Source organism: Oncorhynchus nerka, unplaced genomic scaffold (genome assembly GCF_034236695.1).
Source record: "Oncorhynchus nerka isolate Pitt River unplaced genomic scaffold, Oner_Uvic_2.0 unplaced_scaffold_2416, whole genome shotgun sequence".
NCBI classification, from domain to species: Eukaryota; Metazoa; Chordata; class Actinopteri; order Salmoniformes; family Salmonidae; genus Oncorhynchus; species Oncorhynchus nerka.
The window spans coordinates 1-26,570 of record NW_027038880.1 but is presented as its reverse complement, the minus strand read 5'-3'; the positions used below and the strand labels follow the sequence as shown (position 1 = coordinate 26,570).

Here is a 26,570-nt window from a genome sequence, read left to right as displayed (position 1 = left end):
GAGGTTCCGGACAACAGGCCCTCCGATTTGACACACTGAACTCTATCAGAGAAGTAGTTGGTGAACCAGGCGAGGCAGTCATTTGAGAAATCAAGGCTGTTGAGTCTTCCGATAAGAATGCGGTGATTGACAGAGTTGAAAGCCTTGGCCAGGTTCAGGAATACGGCTGCACAGTATTGTCTTTTACCGATGACAGTTATGATATCATTTAGGACCTTGAGCGTGGCTGAGGTGCACCCATGACCAGCTCTGAAACCAGATTGCATAGTGGAGAAGGTACGGTGGGATTCGAAATGGTTGGTGATCTGTTTGTTAACTTGGCTTTCGAAGACTTTAGAAAGGCAGGGTAGGATAGATATAGTTTTGTAACAGTTTGGGTCAAGAGTGTCACCCTCTTTGAAGAGGGGGATGACCACAGCAGCTTTCCAATCTTTTGGGATCTCAGACGATACGAAAGAGAGGTTGAACAGGCTAGTAATAGGGGTTGCAACTATTGCGGAAGATCATTTTAGAAAGAGAGTGTCCAGATTGTCTAACCCAGCTGATTTTGCAGCTCTTTCAGAACATCAGCTATCTGGATTTGGGTGAAGGAGAAATGGGAAGGCTTGGGCAAGTTGCTGTGGGGGGGTGCAGAGCTGTTGACTGGGGTAGGGGTAGCCAGGTGGAAAGCATGAAATTCTCGATTATTGTAGATTTATCGGTGGTGACAGTGTTTCCTAGCCTCAGTGCAGTGGGCAGCTGGGAGGTGCTCTTATTCTCCATGGACTTTACAGTGTCCCAGAACCTTTAGAGTTTGTGCTACAGGATGCACATTTCTGTTTGAAAAAGCTAGCCTTGCTTTCCTAACTGCCTGTGTATATTGGTTCCTAACTTCCTGAAAAGTTGCATATCGCGGGGCTGTTCGATGCTAATGCTGGACGCTACAGGATGTTTTTGTGCTTGTCAAGGAAGTCTGGAGTGAACCAAGGGCTATATCTGTTCCTGGTTCTACATTTTTTGAATGGGTCATGCTTATTTAAGATGGTGAGGAATGCACTTTTAAAGAATAACCAGGCATCCTCTACTGACAAAATGAGGTCAATACCCATGAACTGTCTTTACATGAATTACAAATTTGGCCATTAGCTGAATTTGCTGATTGTGTGTGATTTCCGTATCCGTCTAAGTTACGTAATAATTTTTTTTTGTGCATCACGTTCACTTTGCAAATGTATTTCTGCAGGTGCTTTGGTAAAGGGACTGTGTGACTCCATGTGTGAGGTTGGTGAATGAAGGAGACAGAGACAGATCAAATAAAGAGAGATAGAGACAGACTGGCAGACAGAGATGGATAGAGTGTAGTGACCTTTGTGGGGAAGACCTGTAAGATGAACCGGTAAAGCGGTGAACAAATTGTCACTGTGGAAGGGCGGGTACCTCCGGGTAATGACAGGCACAACAGCTCCACGATGACAGATTGATTTCAGACAATATTCCTGGATTGTCAAGAGGCCCCATGGCTGTCAGTAGGAGCTTTTCTAACTCCCCCATCCCGTCTGCCTATCTGTTTCTCTCGTCTTCACTCTCTCCCTCTGTCTCGTCTATGTCTCCCCCCTTTCTTCCTCTCCCCCCCTCTCCTCTGCCCCCCTCCCCATTTACTCCCATTCCTGTCTGAATTGTCCCTTTCTACCCAGACATTGCTGTTACATCCCATTCTGTCATTGGCTCTCTCTGTGTAAAGGCCTGTTGACAAAGGCGCTGGTGTAAACGCTTCATTGTGTCATGTGGAGGGACGGTGATCCTCAGAACGTACAGTAACAGGGGTGTAGGGTTCCTGCTGGGTGCAGCTAATGGAGGGGCACACACACAGGGCCAGGGTACAGTATGGGTCACCACACACAGATCTTCTATGGGCCCCCTCTGACCTCAGATACAGACACACACTGCTGGTGCTGCTGATGAAATCAGCCTTGTTTACTAGACAGGCCTAGTGGTTAGACAGGCCTAATGGTTAAACAGGCCTAGTGGTTAAACAGGCTTAGCAGTTAGACAGCCTAATGGTTAGACAGGCCTAGCTTGTCAGACAGCCCTAATTGTTAGACAAGCCTAGTGGTTAGACAGGCCTAGTGCTTAGACAGCCCCTAGTGGTTAGACAGGCCTAGTGCTTAGACAGGCCTAGTGCTTAGACTAGCCTAGTGCTTAGAAAGGCCTAATGGTCTAATGGTTAGAACTTTTGGTGTTCTAGTAGTTAGGAAGGACCAGTTGTACAGATCTCTATCTCCATATGGCTTTTCAGGAACTGTTGACTTGTTGATAAAGCAGGGAAGACTATGACCTAACCAACAGACCCAATCAGTTGACTGCAGATGAAATAGTGTTGGCCATGCTTGAGACCCATGTTGGAATGCAGGGGAGGCAAAGGAGAGGAGAAAAGAGGAGGAAGGGGGTGCAGGGAGTAGCAGAGTACACAGACAGAGACAACCTCTATATTGACTATCAGGGCCCATGAAGCACCAAATAATACAAACCCTGCAGCTAGAGAAGGGAAGAGAGCAGGCAGAAAAACAACCTGCCCGGGTTGTCAGACTGATTTCTGAGGAGGAAGGAGTATTAGTTCAAACCTAATTAGGAGTTTATTTTATTGTTGTTTTTTTGTTGCTTTTTGCCACATTTTTTATATCCAATTGGTAGTTACAGTCTTGTCCCATCACTGCAACTCCCGTACGGACTTGGGAGAGGCGAAGGTCGAGTGTCATGCGTCCTCCTAAACACGACCCTGCCAAGCCGCACTGGTTCTTGACACACTGCTCGCTGCACCAATGTGTCAGAGGAAACACCGTCCAACTGGCAACTGTGTCAGGGTGCATGCGCCTGGCCCGCCACAGGAGTCGCTAGAGAGCAATGGGACAAGGTAATCCCCGCCAAACCCTCCCCTAACCCGTAGCTGGGCCAATTGTGCACCGCCTCATGAGTCTCCCTGTATTGACGCCTCAAGCACTGAGGACCGCTGCACCACTCGGGAGGCCCGAAGGGGAGTTTAATCTTTAACCCACTGTGGTTGCTGAGGTAGACAGATTGATGTACAGATGAATAACTCTATCTATGTGTCTGTATTGGTGTGGGGAGGCCACAATAATTTGACATGTTTCGCTCCTCTCAATCATTTGACAAGCATAGCAATAAACAGGTGCACATATGCCCTCTACTGTCCCCCATCCACACGCACAGAGAGAAAATAGTTTTCTGTTTTAATGTGTCATGTGCCAGAGGCTGAGCCCAGACCAGACCAGGGGGCAGGGAGCAGGGTGTGAGATTGTTGACATTCCTGGTTACTGCCGCCTGGACCCTCTAATCCCCTTCACTCCTCAACTCTCCTCTACGCGTCCCTACGAGGCTGTGTGTTCAAGGACGCCTCACTGCCATCTTAGCCTCGGCTCTCTAAATCAACCTCTCTCTTACTTCTTTAACCCTCACCCTACTCCTCTCTTTCTAACTTCTCTTCCATTCTCTCTCTCCATCTTTAACTCCCCTCTCTTATCCTCTCTCTCACTGCCCTCAATCTCTTCCCTATACCTTACCCCCTCTCTTACTCCCCTCCCTCCTCTCTCTCTCCCTCCTTCCCTCTCCTCCGATAAGTACCCTAAGCCCACTCTCTGCTCTGTGTGTGCACCATGCTTTTTGTGGGCTAATGGAGTGAGATAAAGCTGCGTGGCGTAGTGAATGGCACTCACTGTGCTCTCCCTGTGACAAACCAGGCCTTTGCACATACTCAGATGAGCAGTAAAGCAATGCTTCATAAACAAATGTGCTCTCTGTTATAGTATTGATATTCAGCACAACATATATGGCTATGTCCAAAGGGGTTAACATTTCCATTTGTTCCAGCACTCAATGCATGCTTTTTCAAAATTACCTGTTAAAAGCTATATAGCATCAGTAATTGTTATTGATACATGGTTCTCATGCACAGCTACAGTCACTCAGACAGGATGGCAGAGTATAGCGGATATGTGATAATGTCCTTGGTCCAGTGGTCCTGTGGTGATTGCAGCATGGACTCTGGCATACATACACACACTTCTCCCCTCAGCAGCAGCTGCGGCTGGTAGAAGGCCTTCAAGCCTAATGAAATATAGCAGCTCAGAGTTCAAAGGCTTCCACAGTAGGGCCTGTTAGAAGTATGCTGTGTGATGGAGATGTTTCCAGAAGCTTTATGACGCTGACTCATTTCTGCCTTTTTCCTGTTTGTTTGATGGAGCCTGCAGGAGCCTGTTATTCTGCATGGGGCCAAAGGAGGGGAAGCGGAGGCTGAACTTTATAATTGTCAGACCCAGCTTCCTCTCAGCTTTGAAGTGGCAGCAGTTGTATTTCAATTCATTAACATTGATAACATAGGTTGGCAGGAGCATTCTCTCTCTCCTCTCCTCCCTCTTTACATAGTCTCTCATGCCACCCTAATAGCTCTTACTCTCCTGGTATTCCCACCACTGTACCTGTGGCTATTCAGCCCACATCAGATGGTGCCAAAAAGCCTTATTGCCCCCCCCCTGCCAGGTGTAGCGTCTTACCCTTCTCTTATCTATTGTTTGGAGAGGTGAAAGGGTCAAATAAAAGGTATTGATTACCAGACGAGGTGAAGTTGGTGGGCAGGGTGTCTGGGGTTGATAAGAAAAAAGACAGCATTCTTTACCCACTGCTGTCAGAGAACCCACCCTCTGTCTCTGTCTCTCCCTCTCTCTCTCTCTGCCCCTCCCCTTTCACCCTATCGCTGCCCCCCCCTCTTTCTCTCTGTCACCTGGCATCTATTCTTGAGTCGCCAGGGTGTCCCTTCTCTGAATGATCTTTATCTGTGCTTGTGAAATGTATAGCTCAGCCTGGCGCAGCAGTGGTCTCAGGACAGAAGCTCTGGCCTTTCACACACTCCCCATGCCATGATGACTACCTCACCTTTTCCCAACACTCAACCTCTAAAGTCTCAAGTAAAAACCGCTGGTCCTGGGTTCGGTTTCTTGCTTTCATTTATTTATTTATTTATTTATTTCATATCCACCTTCCTTTTTCCTCCTCCTGTTTTGGCTGGCTTGGATAGATTAAATGTGTAACATGCTATCCCACTGTTTTTTTGCAATATAAAAGTTTCCCTGAGGTTTTAAGAGATTTATAGTAAGATGGTATTTCCCTTGAACCACAGCTTCCACTGAACACTGATGCCGCTGGGCAGTTAGTGAAGACTGATGCCTGCCCCTGCCTGGAGACTGGTATGCTTAACTAAGGAAACAGTCACTAAGGAAACTGTCTCTACACACGATCGTTGCAACAAGAGTGGTTTAATACTTTCAAATGGTTAAAGTTAGGATTGGTGAGTAAAGCTGATTTTGGATCAGTGTTTCTGAACAATGTCTTGCTAGAGTCAAAATATTGAATCTCATCAATGTTGAATCTCTGTCAGTGGCTCATGGTGTTTAAGAGAAAATTGTTTTGTTTATGCATAATCAAATAACATTCAGCTCAGACACCCATACATACCCCACGACTTGCCATCTGGGATCTCTTCAAATTTCCAAGGTCAAAATAAATTCAAGGAAACTCACAGTATTACAGAGCCGTGATCACATGGAACTCCCTTCCAACTACTCAAGCAAACAGCAAAAGGACCTTTAAAAAACAGATTTAACAACATCTCATGGAACGAGGGGACAAAAACACACACACACATAATTGTTTTGTTGTATTGTTTGTATATTGTTATATTTGACATTTGTGTGACTCTCCTTGTCTCTCAGTGAATCAGTGTTTTGTTACTTGTGTTTTTGTGGACCCCAGGAAGAGTAGCTGCTGCTTCTGAAAAAGCTAATGGGGATCAAATAAACCGATAAATGGAGAGGAAATACTTTTGAGTGGGTGAGTTAGTGTAGTACAAAGTAGAGATCGACCGATTATCATTTTTCAACGCTGATACCGATACGGATTATTGGAGGACCACTAAAAGCCGATACCGATTAATCGGACGATTATTATAATATTTTTTTTAGTATTTGTAATGAAAATTGCAACAATACTGAATGAACACTTATTTTAACTTAATATAATACATCAATAAAATCTATTTAGCCTCAAATAAAATGAAACATGTTCAATTTGGTTTAAATAATGCAAAAACAAAGTGTTGGAGAAGAAAGTAAGTGCAATATGTGCCATGTAAAAAACATCTAAGTTCCTTGCTCAGAACATGAGCCCATATGAAAGCTGGTGGTTCCTATTAACAGGAGTCTTCAATATTCCTAGTTAAGAAGTTTTAGGTTGTAGTTATTATAGGAATTATAGGACAATTTCTCTCTATACGATTTGTATTTCATATACCTTTGACTATTGGATGTTCTTATAGGCACTTTAGTATTGCCAGTGTAACAGTATAGCTTCCGTCCTCTCATCGCCCCTCCCTGGGCTCAAACCAGGAATACATCGACAACAGCCACCCTCGAAACAGCATTACCCATCGCTCCATAAAAGCAGCGGCCCTTGCAGAGCAAGGGGAACAACCACTCAAGTCTCAGAGCGAGTGACGTTTGAAACGCTATTAACGCGCACCCCACTAACTAGCTAGCCATTTCACATCGGTTACACCAGCCTAATCTCGGGAGTTGATAGGCTTGAAGTCATAAACAGCTCAATGCTTGAAGCACAGTGATGAGCTGCTGGCAAAGCACAAAAAGTGCTGTTTGAATGAATGCTTACGAGCCTGCTGGTCCCTACCATCCATCGCTCAGTCAGACTGCTCTATCAAATCATAGACTTAATTATAACATAATAACACACAGAAATACCATTAATATGGTCGAATCCAGAAACTATCATCTCGAAAAACAATAAGTTTATTCTTTCAGTGAAATACGGAACCGTTCCGTATTTTATCTAACGGTGGCATCCTAAGTCTAAATATTACTGTTACATTGCACAACCTTCAATGTTATGTCATAATTACATAAAATTCTGGCAAATTAGGTGGCCCAAACTGTTGCATTTACCCTGACTCTGTGCGCAATGAACACAAGAGAAGTGACACAATTTCACCTGGTTAATATTGCCTGCTAACCTGGATTTCTTTTTTGCTAAATATGCAGGTTTAAAAATATATACTTCTGTGTATTGATTTTAAGAAAGGCATTGATGTTTATGGTTAGGTACACATTGGAGCAAGACAGTCCTTTTTCGAGAATATGCACCGCATCGATTACATGCAACAAAGGACACGCTAGATAAACTAGTAATATCATCAACCATGTGTAGTTAACTAGTGATTATGATTGATTGATTGTTTTTTATAAGATAAGTTTAATGCTAGCTAGCAACTTACCTTGGCTTCTTACTGCATTCGCGTAACAGGCAGTCTCCTCGTGGAGTGCAATGTAATCAGGTGGTTAGAGCGTTGGACTAGTAAACTGTAAGGTTGCAAGATTGAATCCCCGAGCTGACAAGGTAAAAATCTGTCATTCTGCCCCTGAACAAGGCAGTTAACCCACTGTTCCTAGGCCGTCATTGAAAATAAGAATGTGTTCTTAACTGACTTGCCTAGTTAAATAAAGGATAAATAAAAGTTTAAAAAATAATAATAATTTTAATAAAACATTAAATCGGCCAAATCGGTGTCCAAAAATAACAATTTCAGATTGTTATGAAAACTTGAAAATCGTTCTAATTAATCGGCCATTCCGATTAATCGGTTGACCTCTAGTACAAAGACCTAATCAGTTGGGTTTACTGTATTGCATCACCCAGTATGTCTCACTGTGGTTTCATGAGACCCATCTGTTCTCTATTCTAATGTCTGTCAGCAGAACAGCCAATCCTTTATTGACCTGTTTGCGTTGACTAGAAAGACCAAAGCACTCTTATAGAAATCTACAGGTGTTTTGAAGAAAACAGAAAGGAGGAAGAGCTGCCAACATATCTGAACATCACCTAAGACTGTCAGCCTAGCATAGTCTGCTTGTGTGTGTTCCTCTCTCTTCTTTTTATTTTCGTATTCCGTTTTCTCTCTCTAGATGTGTCCTTATGTTGAATCAACAGTTTCTTAACCCTCAAAACAGTTCATGAAACCAGAGCTATATTTAGCCTGAATCACAAGAATGAATGCCTCCTTTTGAATGTACCCCTTTCTCTTAAAATAATCCATCACCAAATTGAGCAAAGAAAAACGGAGCTAATTCTATGTCGCCAGACCTCCTTCTCTTCCTGCGTTATGAAAGATTCCATTCACACACAGAGCTCCGCTAAAGCAAGGCCCTTCACCATTGCAGCAAAACTGGAAAGCCCATGCATGCGGTCATGTGTATCGCTTTCCGTTCACAGGGATGCTAATAAGGCAAACCATTTGTGTTAACACTGAAGTGCTGACCAGTTTCATGTAAATCATCCAGAGTTCCATTTGTCATCCCACTGTTTAGTAGCAGAGTTCCTCCACTGACATATAAGGACTTCCTCAGGGTAGATCAAGTAAGTAAATGATGTGTCATAGAACATGTAAAAGAACAAACTGAATCTAAGTGTGAGAGAGTTACAAACTGATATCACTGCAATGGACCTGTTGAGTATTCACTTCATAGTGAGGGCCTCTCTAAGCATGTTATCTGAGGCTTCATTTCAGTTACAAGGTTAAGAGAACCTCTCCTTGAGACGGAGGAGGAGTATTCCTGTTGAGGAGAGGATGTTGGTCAGGCATACAGCACAAATACTCATTATGTTATTCAGACGGTGGCCTTGACTTTCAGCACCTCTTCATGTTGTTTTTTCAAAAAGCACATCAAAGGGCTTTTTAAGAGGAGAGACGGAGGGAGGAAATAATTTGTTGCACATTCCACGCACTTGGCGTGGCGGCCAAGCCAAAAACTGAAGAGCTTGGTTTTTTGTTGCAAAGAAGTGTTCTGGAGTGCTCTCAAGTCTCTAACAACACTAAAGAAATACTTTGCTTTGTGCTTCCTCTTGCATACAATGCCCTTTTTGAAAATACAATTTCTCAAAAGATAATTTGTATTTTAACACGTGATATAGAAGAAGGATGTGGGGTTAGAAAAACTTGACCCTTAAGACTTTGTTCTGTTAATGTTGAAGTAGTGCATTTTGACAGTTTGATACAGACCTCAGAAATTAGTTGGTTGTTCTATTTAATCTGTGGTAGAATATAGCTTCTCTGTTCTAATTGCACATTGAGAAGCAGTTGATTGCATTAGATTAACACCCATTAGCTCTGAGTTAGTTAAGCTGTGGGACTCAGGCAGGGCAGTGGGTATTTACACCATGTGTTGTGACCTCTATCTCTGTGGTTGTGAGTAGATAGTCTGCTGAGGAGGACTGAACACTGAGCCCCTCTGTTCTGCTCTTCTGTTAGCAGAGGAGTGAGATATGGGCCGGCTGACAAGTCCCCCACGTCCTCCTTGCAGAACTAAACAGTGGCAATTACAATGACAATTTCCTGTGCATGCTTCAGAACAGTAAGATCAGAGAGGGTGGCAGAGCCTGTGCACTCCTTGTGTGTGTATCTGGGAGAATGTCTGTGTGCTAGATATTGATTGTATTTATTTATTTTATTTCATCTTTATTTAACCAGGTAGGCCAGTTGAGAACAAGTTCTTATGTACCACTACGATCTGGCCAAGATAAAGCAAAGCAGTGCGACAAAAACAACAACACAGAGTTACACATGGGAAAAATATAAATACAGTGTGTGCAACTGTAGTAAGATTAAGGAGGTAAAGGCTATAAATAGGCCATAGTGGCGAAATAATTCAAATTTAGCATTAACACTGGAGTGATAGATGTGCAGATGATGATTTGCAAGTAGAGATACTGGGGTGCAAAGAGCAACAAAACAATAACAATATGGGGATGAGGTAGTTGGGTGGGCTATTTATAGATGGGCTGTGTACACGTGCAGTGATCGGTAAGCTGCTCTGACAGCTGATGCTTAAAGTTAGTGAGGTAGATTTAACACAGCATAGGGTTCACCTTCTCTCATGGAGCGGTCAGAGTGCAGTGGAAGGCTACAGTACACTCACCGTTTGTCTGTCCACTTTATGCACCGCCTAGCTAGTATCTAAGTCAAATCAAATGTATTAATATAGCCCTTCTTACATCAGCTGATATATCAAAGTGCTGTACAGAAACCCAGCCTAAAACCCCAAACAACAAGCAATACAGGTGTAGAAGCATGGTGGCTAGGAAAGAAACCTAGAAAGGCCAAAACCTAGGAAGAAACCTAGAGAGGAACCAGGCTATGAGGGTGGCCAGTCCTCTTCTGGCTGTGCGAGGTGGAGATTATAACAGAACATGGCCAAGATGTTCAAATGTTCATAAATGACCAGCATGGTCAAATAATAATAATCACAGTAGTTTTCAGCACAGGTCAGCACCTCAGGAGTAAATGTCAGTTGGCTTTTCAGCGCCGATCATTGAGAGTATCTCTACCGCTCTGCTGTCTCTAGAGAGTTGAAAACAGCAGGTCTGGGACAGGTAGCACATCCGGTGAACAGGTCAGTGTTCCATAGCCGCAGGCAGAACAGTTGTAACTGGAGCAGCAGCGCGGCCAGGTGGACTGGGGACAGCAAGGAGTCATCATGCCGGGTAGTCCTGAGGCATGGTCCTAGGGCTCAGGTCCTCCGGGAGAGAGAAAGAAAGAAAGAATTAGAGAGAGTATACTTAAATTCACACAGGACATCGGATAAGACAGGAGAAATACTCCAGATATAACAGACTGACCCTAGCCCCCCGACACATAAACTACTGCAGCATAAATACTGGAGGCTGAGACAAGAGGGGTCAGGAGACACTGTGGCCCCCATCCCATAATACCTCCGGACAGGGCCAAACAGGCAGGATATAACCCCGCCAACTTTGCCAAAGCACTGCTTTAGCTGTCTCAGTGAGTTGTGCAGGCCTCCTAAGTAACATTACTATCACAGAGCATCTGAGCCCGCTCCACTTCACCAGATCTGAGGAGGCCAACCTGAGCCAATTAGGAGCAGGACGAGGGGCTACTATCCTCCTTACAGTGGCCCTGCCCTGTCCACTGCGCTTTGATCTCCCATGCTACACACAGGCAGAGCCTTCAACTCTCTCTGTCTATAATGGATGACAAGGCTAGTCCAATTATTACAATCTCGTTTCATCTCAGGGTAAACAGATGAAGGAAGGAGGTAATAAATGAGCCCCCATCTTCCCTAAAAGCATCCAAGAGATGTTGCCTCATTCAATTCAGCCCAATTCAGATATAAATTGTTTCAATTAATTTCAAATGAAATATGAGTGAGTATAATATGTCGTTTATGGATGTACAGTACCAGTCAAAAGTTTTGGACGCACCTACTCGTTCAAGGGTTTTCTTTTTTAATAGAATCATGGAGTAACCAAAAAAGTGTTAAACAAATCAAAATACATTTTACATTTTAGATTCTTCAAAGTAGCCACCCTTTGCCTTGATGACAGCTTGGCACACTCTTGTCATTCTCTCAACCAGCCTGGAATGCTTTTCCAACAGTTTCGAAGGAGTTCCCACATATGCTGAGCACTTGTTGGCTGCTTTTCTTTCACTCTTCAGTCCAACTCATCCCAAACCAACTCAATTGGGTTGAAGTCGAGTGATTGTGGAGGCCAGGACATCTGATGCAGCACTCCATCAGTCTCCTTGGTCAAATAGCCCTTACACAGCCAGGAGGTGTGTTTTGTGTCATTGTCCTGTTGAAAAACAAATGATAGTCCCACTAAGTGCAAACCAGATGGGATGGCGTATCGCTGCAGAATGCTGTGGTAGCCATGCTGGTTAAATGTGCCTTGAATTCTAAATAAATTACTGACTGTGTCACCAGCAAAAGCACGCCTACACCATCACACCTCCTCCTCCATGCTTCACTGGGGGAACCACACATGCGTAGATCATCCGTTCACCTACTCTGCCTCTCACAAAGAAACGGCAGTTGGAACCAAAAATCACATTTGGGCTCATCAGACCAAGAGACAGATTTCCACCAGTCTAATGTCCATTGCTTGTGTTTCATGAACCAAGCAAGTCTCTTCTTCGTATTGGTGTCCTCCAGTAGTGGTTTCTTGGCAGCAATTTGACCATGAGCCTGATTCACGCAGTCTCCTCTGAACAGTTGATGTTGAGATGTGTCTGTTTCTTGAACTCTGTTAAGCATTTATTTTGGCTGCAATCTGAGGTGCAATTAACTCTAATGAACTTGCCCTCTACAGCAGAGGTAACTCTGGGTCTTCCTTTCCTGTGGCGGTCCTCATGAGGAGCCAGTTTCATCATAGCGCTCGATGGTTTTTCTGACTGCACTTGAGAAACTTTCAAAGTTCTTGAAATTTTCGTATTGACCGACCTTCATGTCTTAAAGTAAAGTACTGTATATCAATCTAGTCTTTGTATTAAATGTTTAAATAAAATTTAGGCAAAAGTTAAACTCATCGATTGTTTGTGTGTTGCTCAGGACCTCCGCTGGTGGCTGAGAGGGTGGCCCATAGACAGTCAGTGCACCTGGGGAGTTCCATCAAGCTGCCATGCCCTGTTGAAGGAGACCCGCCACCCCTCATCATGTGGACCAAAGGCGGCCACAACATCCACAGTGGCTGGACCCGCTTCCGCATCCTCCGCCTGGGCCTGAAGATCCAAGGAAGTGGAGGTTGAGGATGCTGGAACATACATCTGCAAAGCCACCAACGGCTTTGGCAGTGTCAGCATCAACTATACCCTCATTGTCATTGGTAAGTAGAAAGTTGTCTTGCGGTGACACACCGGCAGTCATGAGTCATGAAGGCAGTCAAATTCCACGTGGCGTTTAGTCATGGTAATTAGGCTTCTCCAAGCTCTAATGCTGCTGCTGGTCATTAGTAGCCTACCAAACTTGCTAACTGCCTGGTACTCAGCACTCTATTGACCCTCTAATCACTCTTACGTTAATGCAAATGTGTTGGAAAATCTAATCAAACACTTAATGAGAGCCCATGAGCTCATGTTGCGGAACATTTCAATAGGCTATGGAATTGTGTGATGTAGCCTAGCTCACTGAGGCCTATATGTTTTAATAAGATTTATATCACAACTAAAGTGGCCAAATACCGTTTTTAAAATTCAGCACATTAATCCACTTTACAAGTGTGTAGAGCAGCACGTGAGTTTCAAGTTTATAAAAATGCACTTTTATAATAAAGCATTACATGCATAGTTGTGTTTCAGTCACTTTTGATAATGGTGTTTTCCGCTAATGGAAAATTTGCGCTTAAAACTACCATGTACGCATTGCTGCGCTTATAATGTGAAGAAATAGTCTAATAGTTTATTTCAACATTTTAAGTTAAACGTTAAGTTAAATCTGTTGCGTCAGCCATATTGCATAAATACATTTTTTTACCCGTTTTCTCCCCAATTTTCGTGGTATCCAATTGTTTTCAGTAGCTCCTATCTTGTCTCATCGCTACAACTCCCGTACAGGCTCGGGAGAGACGAAGGTTGAAAGTCATGCATCCTCGATGCAACCCAACCAAGCCGCACTGCTTCTTAACACAACGCCATCCAACCCGGAAGCCAGCCGCACCAATGTGTCGGAGGAAACACAGGAGTCGCTGGTGTGCGATGAGACAAGGTTATCCTACCGGCCAACCCCTCCCTAACCCGGGCGACGCTAGGCCAACTGTGCGTCGCTCCACAGACCTCCCGGTCGCAGCCGGTTACGCCAGAGCCTGGGCGCGAACCCAGGGTCTCTGGTGGCACAGCTGGCGCTGCAGTACAGCACCCTTAACCACTGCACCACCGGGAGGCCTTAAATACTTTTTTTTTATGCTAGTGATTGTATTAATTTGAGATCTATCGCATCCCACAACTGTCCCAGACTATGTTTGCAATATTTATTTCTCACACAGAATAAAATAGGTCAACATTTGTACTATGGGGATAGTAGATTGACATAGGCTAGGGTTTTTGCTGTTCGTTAGGCCTACTCATCTTGTTGGCTGACGAAAAGTAAATGTGGACAGTTCTTCCAATATCTTCAATATGCACATCGGAATTGGATAAGGACTCGCACAGTTGCGTCTCCGATGTGTCTGTCTTCACTTGTAGCCTGTGAGAAAGACCCGATCATGTGATGAAGTACGCAGCACTCAGGAGAAGGGCACAATGGCCACTGGTCGCAAAAAGGCATGGATTTTTTTTTTAGGGTGCATTACGGTCTAAGGGAATGCCGCCATGAAATTCTAGAGATTATCAAGTGCTTGTCAAACTGTGAATGAGTGACTGATGTAGTGTAGTGTAAAGCCTGCGCAAAAAAACATTAAAATGATTAAATCTAAAAATCGAAAACATATAGCCTAACGTTTGTATAACAAATAAAGTTACATTAATAACAACTCTAAATTAAGCATACCTATTTCTTTGTTAACCTCTCAACACAGAATGGCCGCATGTGCGCACTCCCTCAATCGTTGGGAGAAAATATTTGTTAAATTGTATTCTTCATAATATAAAATAATGCCAGAATTTGAAGAAAGTCTTGTCTGCTAAATTAACTAGTGTAGCCCACAGCCATTTATCTATCATAGCCAGATCAGGTTCCAACATAAGGACAATTCAGAGTATGCTATTCTGTTCTTCTGAAATAGACTACATTTCTTCATATCATGCTTCTTTAGACCTGTCTAAAATAAATAATGGTTGTTGTGAAGGTGTAGATCTTCCAAAGGTCAGCATCAGTAGCTTGTAGGCTATGTGTGGAAGCCAGGAGTGCTAAATGTGTTTATTACTGTCAATTATGGTGATGAGTTCGACAGTTATTTGCTTGACAATCACCGGCTGACGAAATGTAGTTTTGCCAAATGTGCCATTCATAGTGAAATCACTTTTAATATGACGCTACCCAGAAACCATACATATGACTCAGACCATTACCCATCATCTTTTGAAGGAAGTGTTTCAAAGTCAGTCATAACGTTTCCTTCAGGTCAAGATCTTGTCGATTTACAGATGTTAAAGACAACAACATACCATGGAGTCATGGCTTTGAAATAAGGGATTTAGGAGAGGGATTGTAGTTGATACCCTCCTCTCCTATATCTGTTATATCATTCACCACTTAAGCCCAAAGTCAACAGAGAGAATAGGATATTGTTTCATACTACATCATCCTCTGTGACTCAAGCGGATCTTCACTTCTTCCCTCTCCCCAGGCTAAGCTGTAGTTTGTCAAGGCAGGGGCTCCTTAACTTGGAATTGTCCAACAAGAAACATATTCCCCTTAACGTTAAACTATTAAGCCTCTTAAAGCTTATAAGAGGACATGATGGTCTCATGTGCAAGAGACATACTTGTAACTCTCAGTCAAGTCAAGCAACTGTACAGTACAGTTTACTCTGTGCTAGAGTAGAGCGTGATGAATGAGAGGACTGGAGTGTGATAGCACTGTTTAGTTTAAGATGCCTAATTAGGTCCAGAGCCTCCTGCAGGGGAGGGGGGTGGATGGCAGGGGCCGACTGGAGGAGCTGCTTCCTGGTCTTGTGATCAAATCAAATTGTATTAGTCGCATACACAGATTTTCAGATGTTATCGCTGGTGCTTTGAAATGCTTGTGTTTATAGCTCCAACAGTGTAATAATTCCCAATACCCCAGGGCAGTGATTGGGGACACTGCCCTGTGTAGGGTGCCGTCTTTCGGATGGGATGTTAAGCGGGTGTCCTGACTCTCTGAGGTCATTAAAGATCCCATGGCTCTTATCGAAGAGTAGGGGTGTTAACCCCGGTGTCCTGGCTAAATTCCCAATCTGGCCCTCAAACCATCACGGTCACCTAATATTCCCCAGTTTACAATTGGCTCATTCATCCCCTCCTGTCCCCTGTAACTATTCCCCAGAAAAAACACAATAATCCCGAAAAAGAAATATCAGAACGAGCAATGTCAGAGAACGGAATATAAATATATATACATATAATGGTGTGTAAAGACAGTATGGACAGTATATGACTAGAAAAGGTGTATATAGCAGTAGTTATATACTGTAGGATGAGCCATCTCTAGAATGCGTAAAACAGTATGTAAACATTATTAAAGTGACCAGTGGTCAATTACTCTATAGGGTAGTACCGGGTGGTAGCTGGCTAGAACAGTGACTAAGGTGGTGGCCTTTCAAACTGGCCTTATTTTGGAGTAGAACCCTAATCACATAGATCAGACCAGGACAACAGAAAGTAAAGAGAATGGTGTCCGTTGGGTAGTATCATAGGGTCGAGATGCGGATCTGGGGAAGTGTTATTCTAACAAAGTTATTTTGGCTCAAGTTAAAGATGAAGTTGACTGAGAAGTCAGAGAGAGGGTAGATCTGTTGATTGTCTCCCGAGTGGCGCAGCGGTCTAAGGCATTACTACAGACCCGGGTTCGATCCTAGGCTGTGTCACAGCCAGCCATGATCGGGAGACCCATGAGGCGGCTCACAATTGGCCCAGCGTCATCCAGGTTAGGGGAGGGTTTGGCTGGCTGGGATTACCTTGTTCCATTGCGATTTAGCGACTCCTTGTGGCGGGCCCGGGCGCCTGCAAGCTGACTTCGGTCGCCAGCTGGACGGTGTTTCCTCCGACATATTGGTGCGGCTGGCTTCCGGGTTAAGCTTGAGCAGTGTGTCAAGCAGTGTGGCTTGGCAGGATCGTGTTTCCGGAGGAGGACGCATGGCTCTCCTTCCTTCTCCTGAGTCAGTATGGGAGTTGCAGCAATGAGCTAAGACTGTAACTATCAATTGGATATCACAAAATTGGGAGAAAAAGGGGTAAAGTACCCCTTCCCCCAAAAAAATGTTTTATCTGTTGACTGTTCCTGGACAATAAAAATAATTTATAGACACACTGAAGGAGAATGTCAAAATTCACACTAGAGCTGTATTTCATGGTTGTCTATGACTGTACTGTACTTACATTATTTTGCTGTACATGGAAAATAAGAGCACTACTTTTAACTTCGAACATTTATCAGATATTGCAAAGTTTCAAGGTTGCCCACATGATTGACAGTGGATCATGCTAAGTTCAGAACAATCCATATGATTGCAGAGTACAGCACCATTTGTATCAATCAAGTCAATGTATCAAATGATAGATAGCATCTCTCCCTCTCGTCTTACCAGGGTTGGGTAGGATGCTTTCTAAATGTAATCCATTACAGTTACTAGTTAGCCTACTTATCCCAAAATTATGTAATCAGTAATTACCCAAACAGTAGCAATGGTCGGATAACTTTCACGTTACTTTTGGATCACTTTCATGGAGGCATTCGAAAGAAAACAAGAAGGATCCATCAAACTGCATTTTGAATTATTATCATAGTTGTTTCACGGTTGTGGTCCCGAACTCGCTCAGATAGAACAAACTTATTTTCAATGCTGAATTAAATGTCATTGAAAGCAGAAAGGTGTCATAGTGTATTTTTGCAAACATCCTTTCTGAATTTAAAAATAATCCAAGAAGTAATCATCTAGTTTTTAAAAAGTATCTGTAACCTGATTACAATATGTTTTGCTGGTATTGTAACTGATTACAGTTGAAGTTTTTTGTAATCAGATTACTCTCCAACCCTGCTGCTTACATACTGTAGTAGTGTTTGTAACTCAAAACTGATTTATATAGCTTGGCATCTGCAGTTTGATGAAATGAAAAGTATTTAGGCTTTCAAGTAGTGCTGAAACAGGGGGAGGTTTATAAGATAAGTTCAACATGCCTGCTTGTATTACTATCTACTCCCACACAGGACAGAGATGTCTCTTACCTTTAAAAGTTCAAAGGCATTTTTTTTCTTGATTCTTGAGGGATACTGTTTTCTCATGTGTATTTTATTAAACTGAACACCATTATTTTCACCCTCTCTGATCTCCATCACAAACTGTTTGGCCTCGCTCTTAAGCCTGATGGAGTTGGTTCTGTTTTTCTTTCCCACTGTTTGTGGTGAATGCGTGACAACCCAACACTAGTCTCTCAGCAGTCATTCCACATATCTGTTTTGTAAGACCACAGAGGCCTCTCCCTCGCTCTCCTCTTTCTCTCTCTCCTTGCTGTTCTCTAATCCATCATTCCAGCCAGGGACTGGCACACATCACCAGTTTCTTTGTTTTTATAATAGTCCTATCAGGTGTGCAGTGCAGTCAGAGGCTTTTTGGCTACGGAGATTAGGGGAGCCTCATTTTAAAACATTTACAGGACGGAAGTCATACATTGGGAGAACTGACAGCCTAAAAACGGTAGAATGGTCCATAATTATTGTGAGCGGAACGTTTCCAATCAATGGTGAAATGATTGTACCTCTTGATGTACCTAGTTATTAGACATTTTAATAGTGTTTTGTATATAGTTCAATGCCTGGTGGGGAAGGCTGGTAGACTTCTCAGAGAGATTATTTATTTGAAGTATTGTAAATGGGAGGTGTAATAATGGCTAGCTTCCAGGGTAGCTCTGCAAACAGCATCCATCATTTGAGTGGATTATTTTTACTGGAGCTCAGAAAGAGTGCTGTTCAATATCCTGGCTGGCTTTGAAGCTCAAGGGCCGTAGTGAACAACACACTTTTTAATCAGGACATAAAGAGAGAAGGGCAGGGAGGAGAAGGAGAGGGCGAGTAGGGGAGAAACAATGGGATAGGGGTATAAGAAAGAAATGAAAGATGTGGAAGGAAGAAAGAGAGAAAAGAGTGAGAGAAAGAAAAGGGGGTGGTCCTGGTGATATAAGGGTGTTTCCCCGTCCAGCCACGGCTGTAGAAGCAATCCTTCTCCAAATCGGCCAGTGGGCAGCCTGTCCTCCCCTGAGCTATCCCAAGAATCTGGTCAGCCAGTGCAACATGGCGCCTCCTCAATCGCCCCAGCTGGCTGTTTGTGCTCTGTTTGGGGTGGTCTCCTGACAACTGACTCCCACCCGACCCTCCTAACCCCACCCCCCAGCCCCCACCCCACCCCTCACCCCTCCTGCTGGTGGACTGGAATAGATAGGGACATGACTGCCACACTGACAGACAGACAGACAGACAGACAGACAGACAGACAGACAGACAGACAGACAGACAGACAGACAGACAGACAGACAGACAGATACACAATCTACACTGATCCGTTTTTTACAATTAGCATGGTGTAAAGTTTATACTGTAACACGGTGTTGACACAGCACAGACCATGTAAACAGAGAGAGGATCATGGTAGCCTTCATTTCTACATGGATACTTTAAATCTCTATAGTACAGTGGTAGTGATAGTAGAAGTGCTGTAGTGGAAGTGATAGTACAGACTTTGTTGACTGTCCAGATACACTGCATTATGTGTGGCTGATAACATATGGTGGTTGTTTGATGATGTATGTGCGCACTCCCTCAAATCGTTGGGAGAAAATATTTGTTAAATTGTATTCTTCATAATATAAAATAATGCAACGGAATTCGAAGAAAGTCTTGTCTGCTAAATTAACTAGTGTAGCCCACAGCCATTTATCTATCATAGCCAGATCAGGACCTAACATAAGGACAACTCAGAGTATGCTATTCTGTTCTTCTGAAATAGACTACATTTTCTTCATATCATGCTTCTTTAGACCTGTCTAAAATAAATAATGGATTTGTTGTGAAGGTGTAGGCTATATTACATGGATTTATTAGACTTTTTAAAATGTAGATAATCCAAAGGTCATCATCAGTAGCTTGTAGGCTATGTGTGGAAGCCAGGAGATGCTAAATGTGTTTATCACTGTCAATTACCGTGAGACCGACAGTTATTTGCTTGACAATCACCGGCTGACGAAATGTAGTTTGCCAAGTAATAATACCATTCATAGTGAAATCACTTTTAATATGACGCTACCCAGAAACCATGCATATGACTCAGATCTGAAACTCATTGTGACCCACAGAATGATGGGGCATTTTCCTGAGATTCAGTTGAAGCTCAAGGCCAGGGAGTGAGAGTGACCTATTACCTTTGTCTGGATTTGTGAATGAAGAGGAGAGAAAGAAGGGAGGGCACCAGACCCAGTGGTACAGTAGGCTAGAGAGATAGTTTCAATGGATTCTTTGGTTGTTGTTAGCCGTTTACTTTGCCTGTCTTCCCAACATTATGTCTGTAACTGAATGTGTCTGGGTACGTGGGTGCGTGGGTGTTTGCCTTTCCCTTCCATCTCTAAATGTACAAATGTGCTGTGTTTATTTAGAAGTTATATTCCATTCTGGTAATACAATTGGAATACAAAGTAGTCTACATGTTTTATCGCTTGAAAGTTTTGTCCTGCAGAATCCGAGTGGATTGCTGTTCTTAGTTACTCTTTGATGAGGGAGGATAGGGCTCCTCTCAAGGAGAGAGAGAGGACACAAAAAGGGTTGACAGGGAGGCCTGCAAGTCCTCTCCTTTTACTGATAATTGTATTTTTCAGTATTCCAACAATAACAACTATGCAGCAGCACTGAGATGTCCTGCCTTCCCCCAGTCTGCAGGTCCAGTGAGCCAACATTGTGTAAAGACAATAGCAGCCTAGGATAGCAGTTTAGGCCCAGACTCATAAAGGGTACCATTGTTCCTAAGGACCTCAAGAAAATAGAGAGGAAAGAGATTCAGGAACAAATCAAATGTGAAAAGAATCTCCGGGCAGCATGGGACCGTGTTCTGTTTGGATTGGGAAGTTCAGGAACCGGGAGGAATGTGGAGAGCCCAAGTGAGCAGCAGAGAAATATATCTTCCAATGGAGGCTGTTTTTTAAAGGGAATGGGTTATTATAGTTGGCCAGTTTAAGCCCTTCAATACTGGACATCAGGGGACTTTATGGTTCTTATTCCAGTTTAAAATGGCCAAGTAACTTTTTTTGTTTGTAATAGTCATGACATCATGACTGGGCCTGGTGCTGGAGGTGACAGACAATGCAAGTTTTGTGCCCAGAGGACCATAGACAGCTTTGGGGGGTTTGGGGAAAGTCAGAGGGTGCCTGGAGTGGGGGGTTAGAAGCCACATCTGGTCCCTTTACCTGTCCCATTCAAACGCAGAGTGTGCGCCAAACTGGATTTGGACACATTTTACTGGAGGCTACACTGGGTTCAGGCTCTGTACAATGTGTATGGCAGTGTTTCCCAAACTAGGGGTTGCCTGATTTGAAAATGAGGTCGTGAGAGAAACTCTAAAATAAAAAATAAAAACTTGTGCTTGGTTCATAGAAGTAACATCAGTATCCTCCGATAGCCGCTAGATGTGGTTATAATAAACAGAGCGGTGTCTGTTTTCTTCCTACAAACGTTGCTCTATCTTTTGAACTGTTTAAGCTACAAAATATTATGACCCCCATCACTTAGGAACACGTATCCCACTGGGCACAGACTTCAGTTCAACGTTTAGTTTTGATTTACATTTGGTTGAATTGTCAACTAACGTGAATTCAAAGTGAAATCAACAAAGCATTTCATCATGTCATTGGATTTAGGTTAAATGTTGTGTGAAAAAAAGACGAAAACCCCTTACTTTGATGACTTTTTGCTAATCCAATTAGTTTTCCACATTGGATTCAATGTCATCACATTGATTTTTGGGGTTGAAATTACTTGGAAACAACGTTGATTCATAATTTTTCCCCCCAGTGGTATGGGTCTTCTGTTTCCCTCTACAATGCCCACAAGCCGTGCAGGACTCAGTAGACCAGGCACTAAATCAGACTGTGGGGAAAAGAATATCAACATGTTATTGCCTGATGCTCTTCACAACTCCGAACTCCGTTCTGATGCATTTCAGTCACTTCAAACCATACTATCTTCAAATTGAAATACAGTCCAAAGTATTGTGGGATTGATTTACAGTAGACTGTCAGTGTCACGTTCTGACCTAAATTTCCTTTGTTTTGTATTTATTTAGTATGGTCAGGGCGTGAGTTGGGTGGGTTGTCTATGTTTGTTTTTCTTGGTGTTGGGAATTTCTATGTTTCGGCCTAGTATGGTTCTCAATCAGAGGCAGGTGTCATTAGTTGTCTCTGATTGAGAATCATACTTAGGTAGCCTGGGTTTCACTGTGTGTTTGTGGGTGATTGTTTCCCGTGTTTGTTCGCCACACGGTACTGTTTCCGGTTTTGTTCACGTTTATTGTTTTGTATTCATTGAGTGTTCAGTTCATGTTTTTAAATAAACAACCCGCGGGCCACCACCCTGCCACACATCTTGGTCCGATCCTTGCTACACCTCCTCTTCAGACGAAGAGGCTTTCAACTGGGAATCACCCCACCCACCCAAGGACCACGAGCGGCGTGGTAAAAAGCCACAGCGGCGACAGCAGCAGCAGCAACAGCGGCCAGCATCACAGGACTCCTGGACATGGGATCAAGATACTGAACAGAGAGGGACCCTGGGCACAGGCTGGGGAAAATCGCCCGCCTAAAGCAGAGCTGGAGGCAGCTAAAGCTGAGCGGCGTGGTAAACCGCAGCGACGACAGCAGCAGCAGCAGCAACCACAGCCCAGCATCACAGGAGGAATGGACATGGGAGGATGTATTGGACGGCAAGGGTTGCTACACCTGGGAGGAGATCCTGGCGGGAAAGGATCGCCTTCCATGGGTGGGTGGAGGCAGCTAGGAGAGCGGAGGCAGCCGGAGAGGAGCCAGCGATGTGAGCCAGCACGGCAGTGCGACAGGTACGAGAGAGCAGCCCCAAATTATTTTTTTGGGGCACACGAGGTGTGGTACTAAGCCAGGTAGCAGACCTGAGCTCACTCCTCGTGCTTATGATAAGCAGCGCATTACTGGTCAGGCACCGTGTTATGCGGTTAAGCGCACGGTCAATCTTTTGATGCCTGGCCAGTGCGCTATAGGGCAGCCCCCCGAGAGTGCCATGCGAGTGGCATTGAGCCAGGGCGTATGGTGCCTGCTCAGCGGGTCTGGTCGCCGGTACGCAGTTTTGGTCCAGGTTATCCTGCGCCGGCTCTGCGTGCTGTGTCTCCAGGGCGCTGGGAGGTGCAGTGCGTCCTCTGCGCGCTCCCGCTCGTGCCGGGCAAATGCTGGGAGTGGGTGAGAGTGCGTGTAGTAAGCACTAGATCTCCCGTGCTTACCCACAGCCCGGTTCAACCTGTGCCTGCACTCTGGAGGGTCCGGGCTAGAGTAGTTGTCCAGCCTGGGGAAGTGGTGCCAAGGTTGCGCACCAGAGCTCCAGTGCTCCCCCACAGCCCGGTCTTTCAGACTCCTCCTAACACCAAGCCTCCTGAAGGTCTCCCCAGCCTGGTGGTTCCTGTGGCAGCCCCACGCACCAGGCTGTCTCTCTGTCTCCTCCCTGCAGGTAGTCCCGCCTGTCCGGCGCCGCTGCCGGAGCCCCTCAGCCCAGAGGCGCCGGAGCCCCTCAGCCCAGAGGCGCCGGAGCCCCTCAGCCCAGAGGCGCCGGAGCCCCTCAGCCCAGAGGCGCCGGAGCCCCTCAGCCCAGAGGCGCCGGAGCCCCTCAGCCCAGAGGCGCCGGAGCCTCTGTCCCGAGCCCCTGTCCCTCTGTCCCGAGCCCCTGCCCCTCTGTCCAGTGGGGTCATTGAGAGGGGTGGCCGTGGTGAGAAAGCCACGGAGGCGGACAATAAGGCGGACTAAGACAATGTTGAAATGGGGTCCGCGTCCCACACCAGAACCGCCACCGCGGACAGACGCCCACCCAGACCCTCCCCTATAGGTCAAGGTTTTGCGGCCGGAGTCCGCACCTTTGGGGGGGGGTACTGTCACGTTCTGACCTAAATTTCCTTTGTTTTGTATTTATTTAGTATGGTCAGGGCGTGAGTTGGGTGGGTTGTCTATGTTTGTTTTTCTTGGTGTTGGGAATTTCTATGTTTCGGCCTAGTATGGTTCTCAATCAGAGGCAGGTGTCATTAGTTGTCTCTGATTGAGAATCATACTTAGGTAGCCTGGGTTTCACTGTGTGTTTGTGGGTGATTGTTTCCGTGTCTGTGTTTGTTCGCCACACGGTACTGTTTCGGCTTTGTTCACGTTTATTGTTTTGTATTCATTGAGTGTTCAGTTCATGTTTTTAAATAAACAACCATGGACACTTACCACGCCGCATCTTGGTCCGATCTTGCTACACCTCTTCAGACGAAGAGGAGGAAAACCATTACAGTCAGCCCCAATTAAAAAGTAAATAATGGCCGTTGATTACATCACTTTTTTTACATGGTGGGGTCGCACATTTTGTTAAATATCAAAAGGGGTTGTGGGCAAAAAGGTTAGGGGACCTATGGTGTATGACAATAGAACATAAATGTTATATTTATTTATGAAATGTACCTCATAAGACGTATTTTCTAAGTACTGAGTAACACATTCACTTAATTTATGAAATGTGTTTGACGTCAATATCAGAATTCTATAGTGCATACTTCAGAATGTGAAGCTTTAGAAAGTAGGCAACGTTAGAACTGACAAGCTCAGTGCTGGTATATTTGAAACTTGTGAATGACTCTACTAGCATGAAGTGATTCAGTGCAGTAGTGGCATGTGTAATCTGACACCCTGCTCTGCTTTGGTTGAACTTCTATAATTGGTCATAATGTTTGGTATTCTGAGGAATGGTAGTAGTTGGCAAGGAACATGATACATTCCATAAATTCATCAATGTCTACCTCACGAAGTGGATATGCATTACAAATGATCTATTATGTTTCATTGATAATATTTTCACTAAGCCGTGTCTTAGCTCCACCACATGAAGTCAGTCAGTCAATGACATCAACTCCACAGCTGTCTTTCAGAGCTGCACTTATGAAAACTGATCATATTCCTCCCAAATGTTACAGCGTGTGACCTTAGCATGTACCCCCTCAGTGTATCCTATAAATGCTAAATTTACTCAGATGGAGCCAAGCGTGTTTTACTGTGCCTGTTTGGCTGGGGGCCATGTCAATTAAAATGTAAAAAGTGTGAAACAAAAAGCATTGAATTGAACTGAAACATTTTTCCACTGCTTGTTGAATCCCTTACGAAAAAAGATTGCAGTCAGTGTGCAGTATAACTGCAGTATGCTGAAAATACTGCATCCAAAATAACAGTTTTTTTACTGCAGCAAATTTGCAGTTCAGTTCAAAATACCCCAGTCGACTGCAGTTACTGCACTTTTACTGCAGTTTCAAACGGCAATCTTTTTTGTAAGGGAATACTCATAAGCCTCATTGTGTCCTGAGTTAGAGGAGAGGTGAATCTGACTAACAACTTGTGTCTACTCCATAATAACATATTTGATAGTGTTCAGCTTTGAATGTGAATGAATTATATAAACCGCGTTGAAATAACTAAGAAAAACACCCCTCTGAGATCAGAACTGGAAGGTCACTCCAGTTGATGTTAGCCCAGATGGCAACAGAAGTCTTTCAAGTTTAACACTAGTGAAACCCTAATAGGCTTACTTCATATCTCTGTCATCACCCTCTGTTAAGACCTCCAAGGCCTTTCCTGTGTGAGTATTGGGCATAACTTTTATACCATGTTCAATTATATGCTGCATATTTTCTTGCAATGTTAAAATATAAATGTTCTGTTCCTTTTCCCTACAGATGACTCTGGTGCTGATAAGACTGGGCCAGGGGTCCCTGGTGGGGTGGACTCAGAGTATGACCCTGACCACCTATCAGGAAAACTAGGTAAGATCATAAAAAAAGCAACATTACTGAAGTTATTTGCATTAGATTGAGTCTTATTTTATGATTCTGTTATGCATCTCTGCAAAGTAGTAAACCCAAAACTCTCTTTCCTCCTTTTCCCAAAGTGCGTCCCCGCTTCACACAGCCTGCTAAAATGAGGAAACGGGTGATTGCCCGCCCAGTGGGGAGCTCTGTGCGGCTGAAGTGTACAGCCAGCGGTAACCTCGGCCAGACCTTGTGTGGCTGAAGGATGACAGGCCGCTGATCGGAGCGCGAGGTTGGCGAGGGGCGCCAGAAGAAGTGGACTCTGAGCCTGAGGAACCTGACCCCGGAGAACAGCGGCAAGTACACCTGCAGAATCTCCAACCAAGCCGGGGAGATCAACGCCACCTACAAAGTGGAGGTCATACGTAAGTATCATACAGTCACAGAGGCCTGAGTTATAAATACACTTAACGAGTCAGTCCAAGATCTCATTGCTAATGTATGAGGTAGACTCCTCAGGGAAAGAACCATAAAATACTGTATTATATACTGTATCACAGTCCTGCAGACTGAGTTCTATGGACGTTGTGATAATGATATATTGGCCATCATGGATGGAAACTCAATGTGAACGTTGATACAATTGCCACGTAATCATAGTAACGCCGGGTCTGGATTTGAGGAGGAACCATAACCTTTTGGAGATCCTTGCTCTCTGATGTACCTTCGTCAGACGGCTGCGTTTGATCAGTAAGTCTTACTCATATCCCTACTCCATGGATGAATGTGCTTGTCTAATCATGTACGTATATGAGAAGCATATTGAGAAGGCAGGTCTGAGAATGAGGGTTGTGTTCTGGTGTGTGGGGAGGAGGAGGGGGCTGCTCAACCACAAGCCCCTCCAATCTTGAGCTGATTAGGATCCAGCTGTCTGCCAGCCCCCATCCCCTGAACCTCTCCTCCCCTGAGATGTGTGTCCTGTA

General features: G+C 44.3%; 1 protein-coding gene across 1 annotated transcript; it reads left to right on the top strand.

Annotated features, from left to right (window-relative positions):
* Nucleotides 1-2,798: 2,798 nt before the first annotated feature.
* On the top strand, nt 2,799-26,012 carry LOC135567192 (fibroblast growth factor receptor-like 1; the record flags this gene model as incomplete). The annotated part of the gene is made up of 5 exons (XM_065014623.1): nt 2,799-2,890; nt 12,638-12,735; nt 25,516-25,602; nt 25,728-25,839; nt 25,942-26,012. Coding segments are annotated over exons 1-5 (460 nt in total), but the record flags the coding sequence as incomplete, so codon positions are not given.
* Nucleotides 26,013-26,570: the final 558 nt, after the last annotated feature.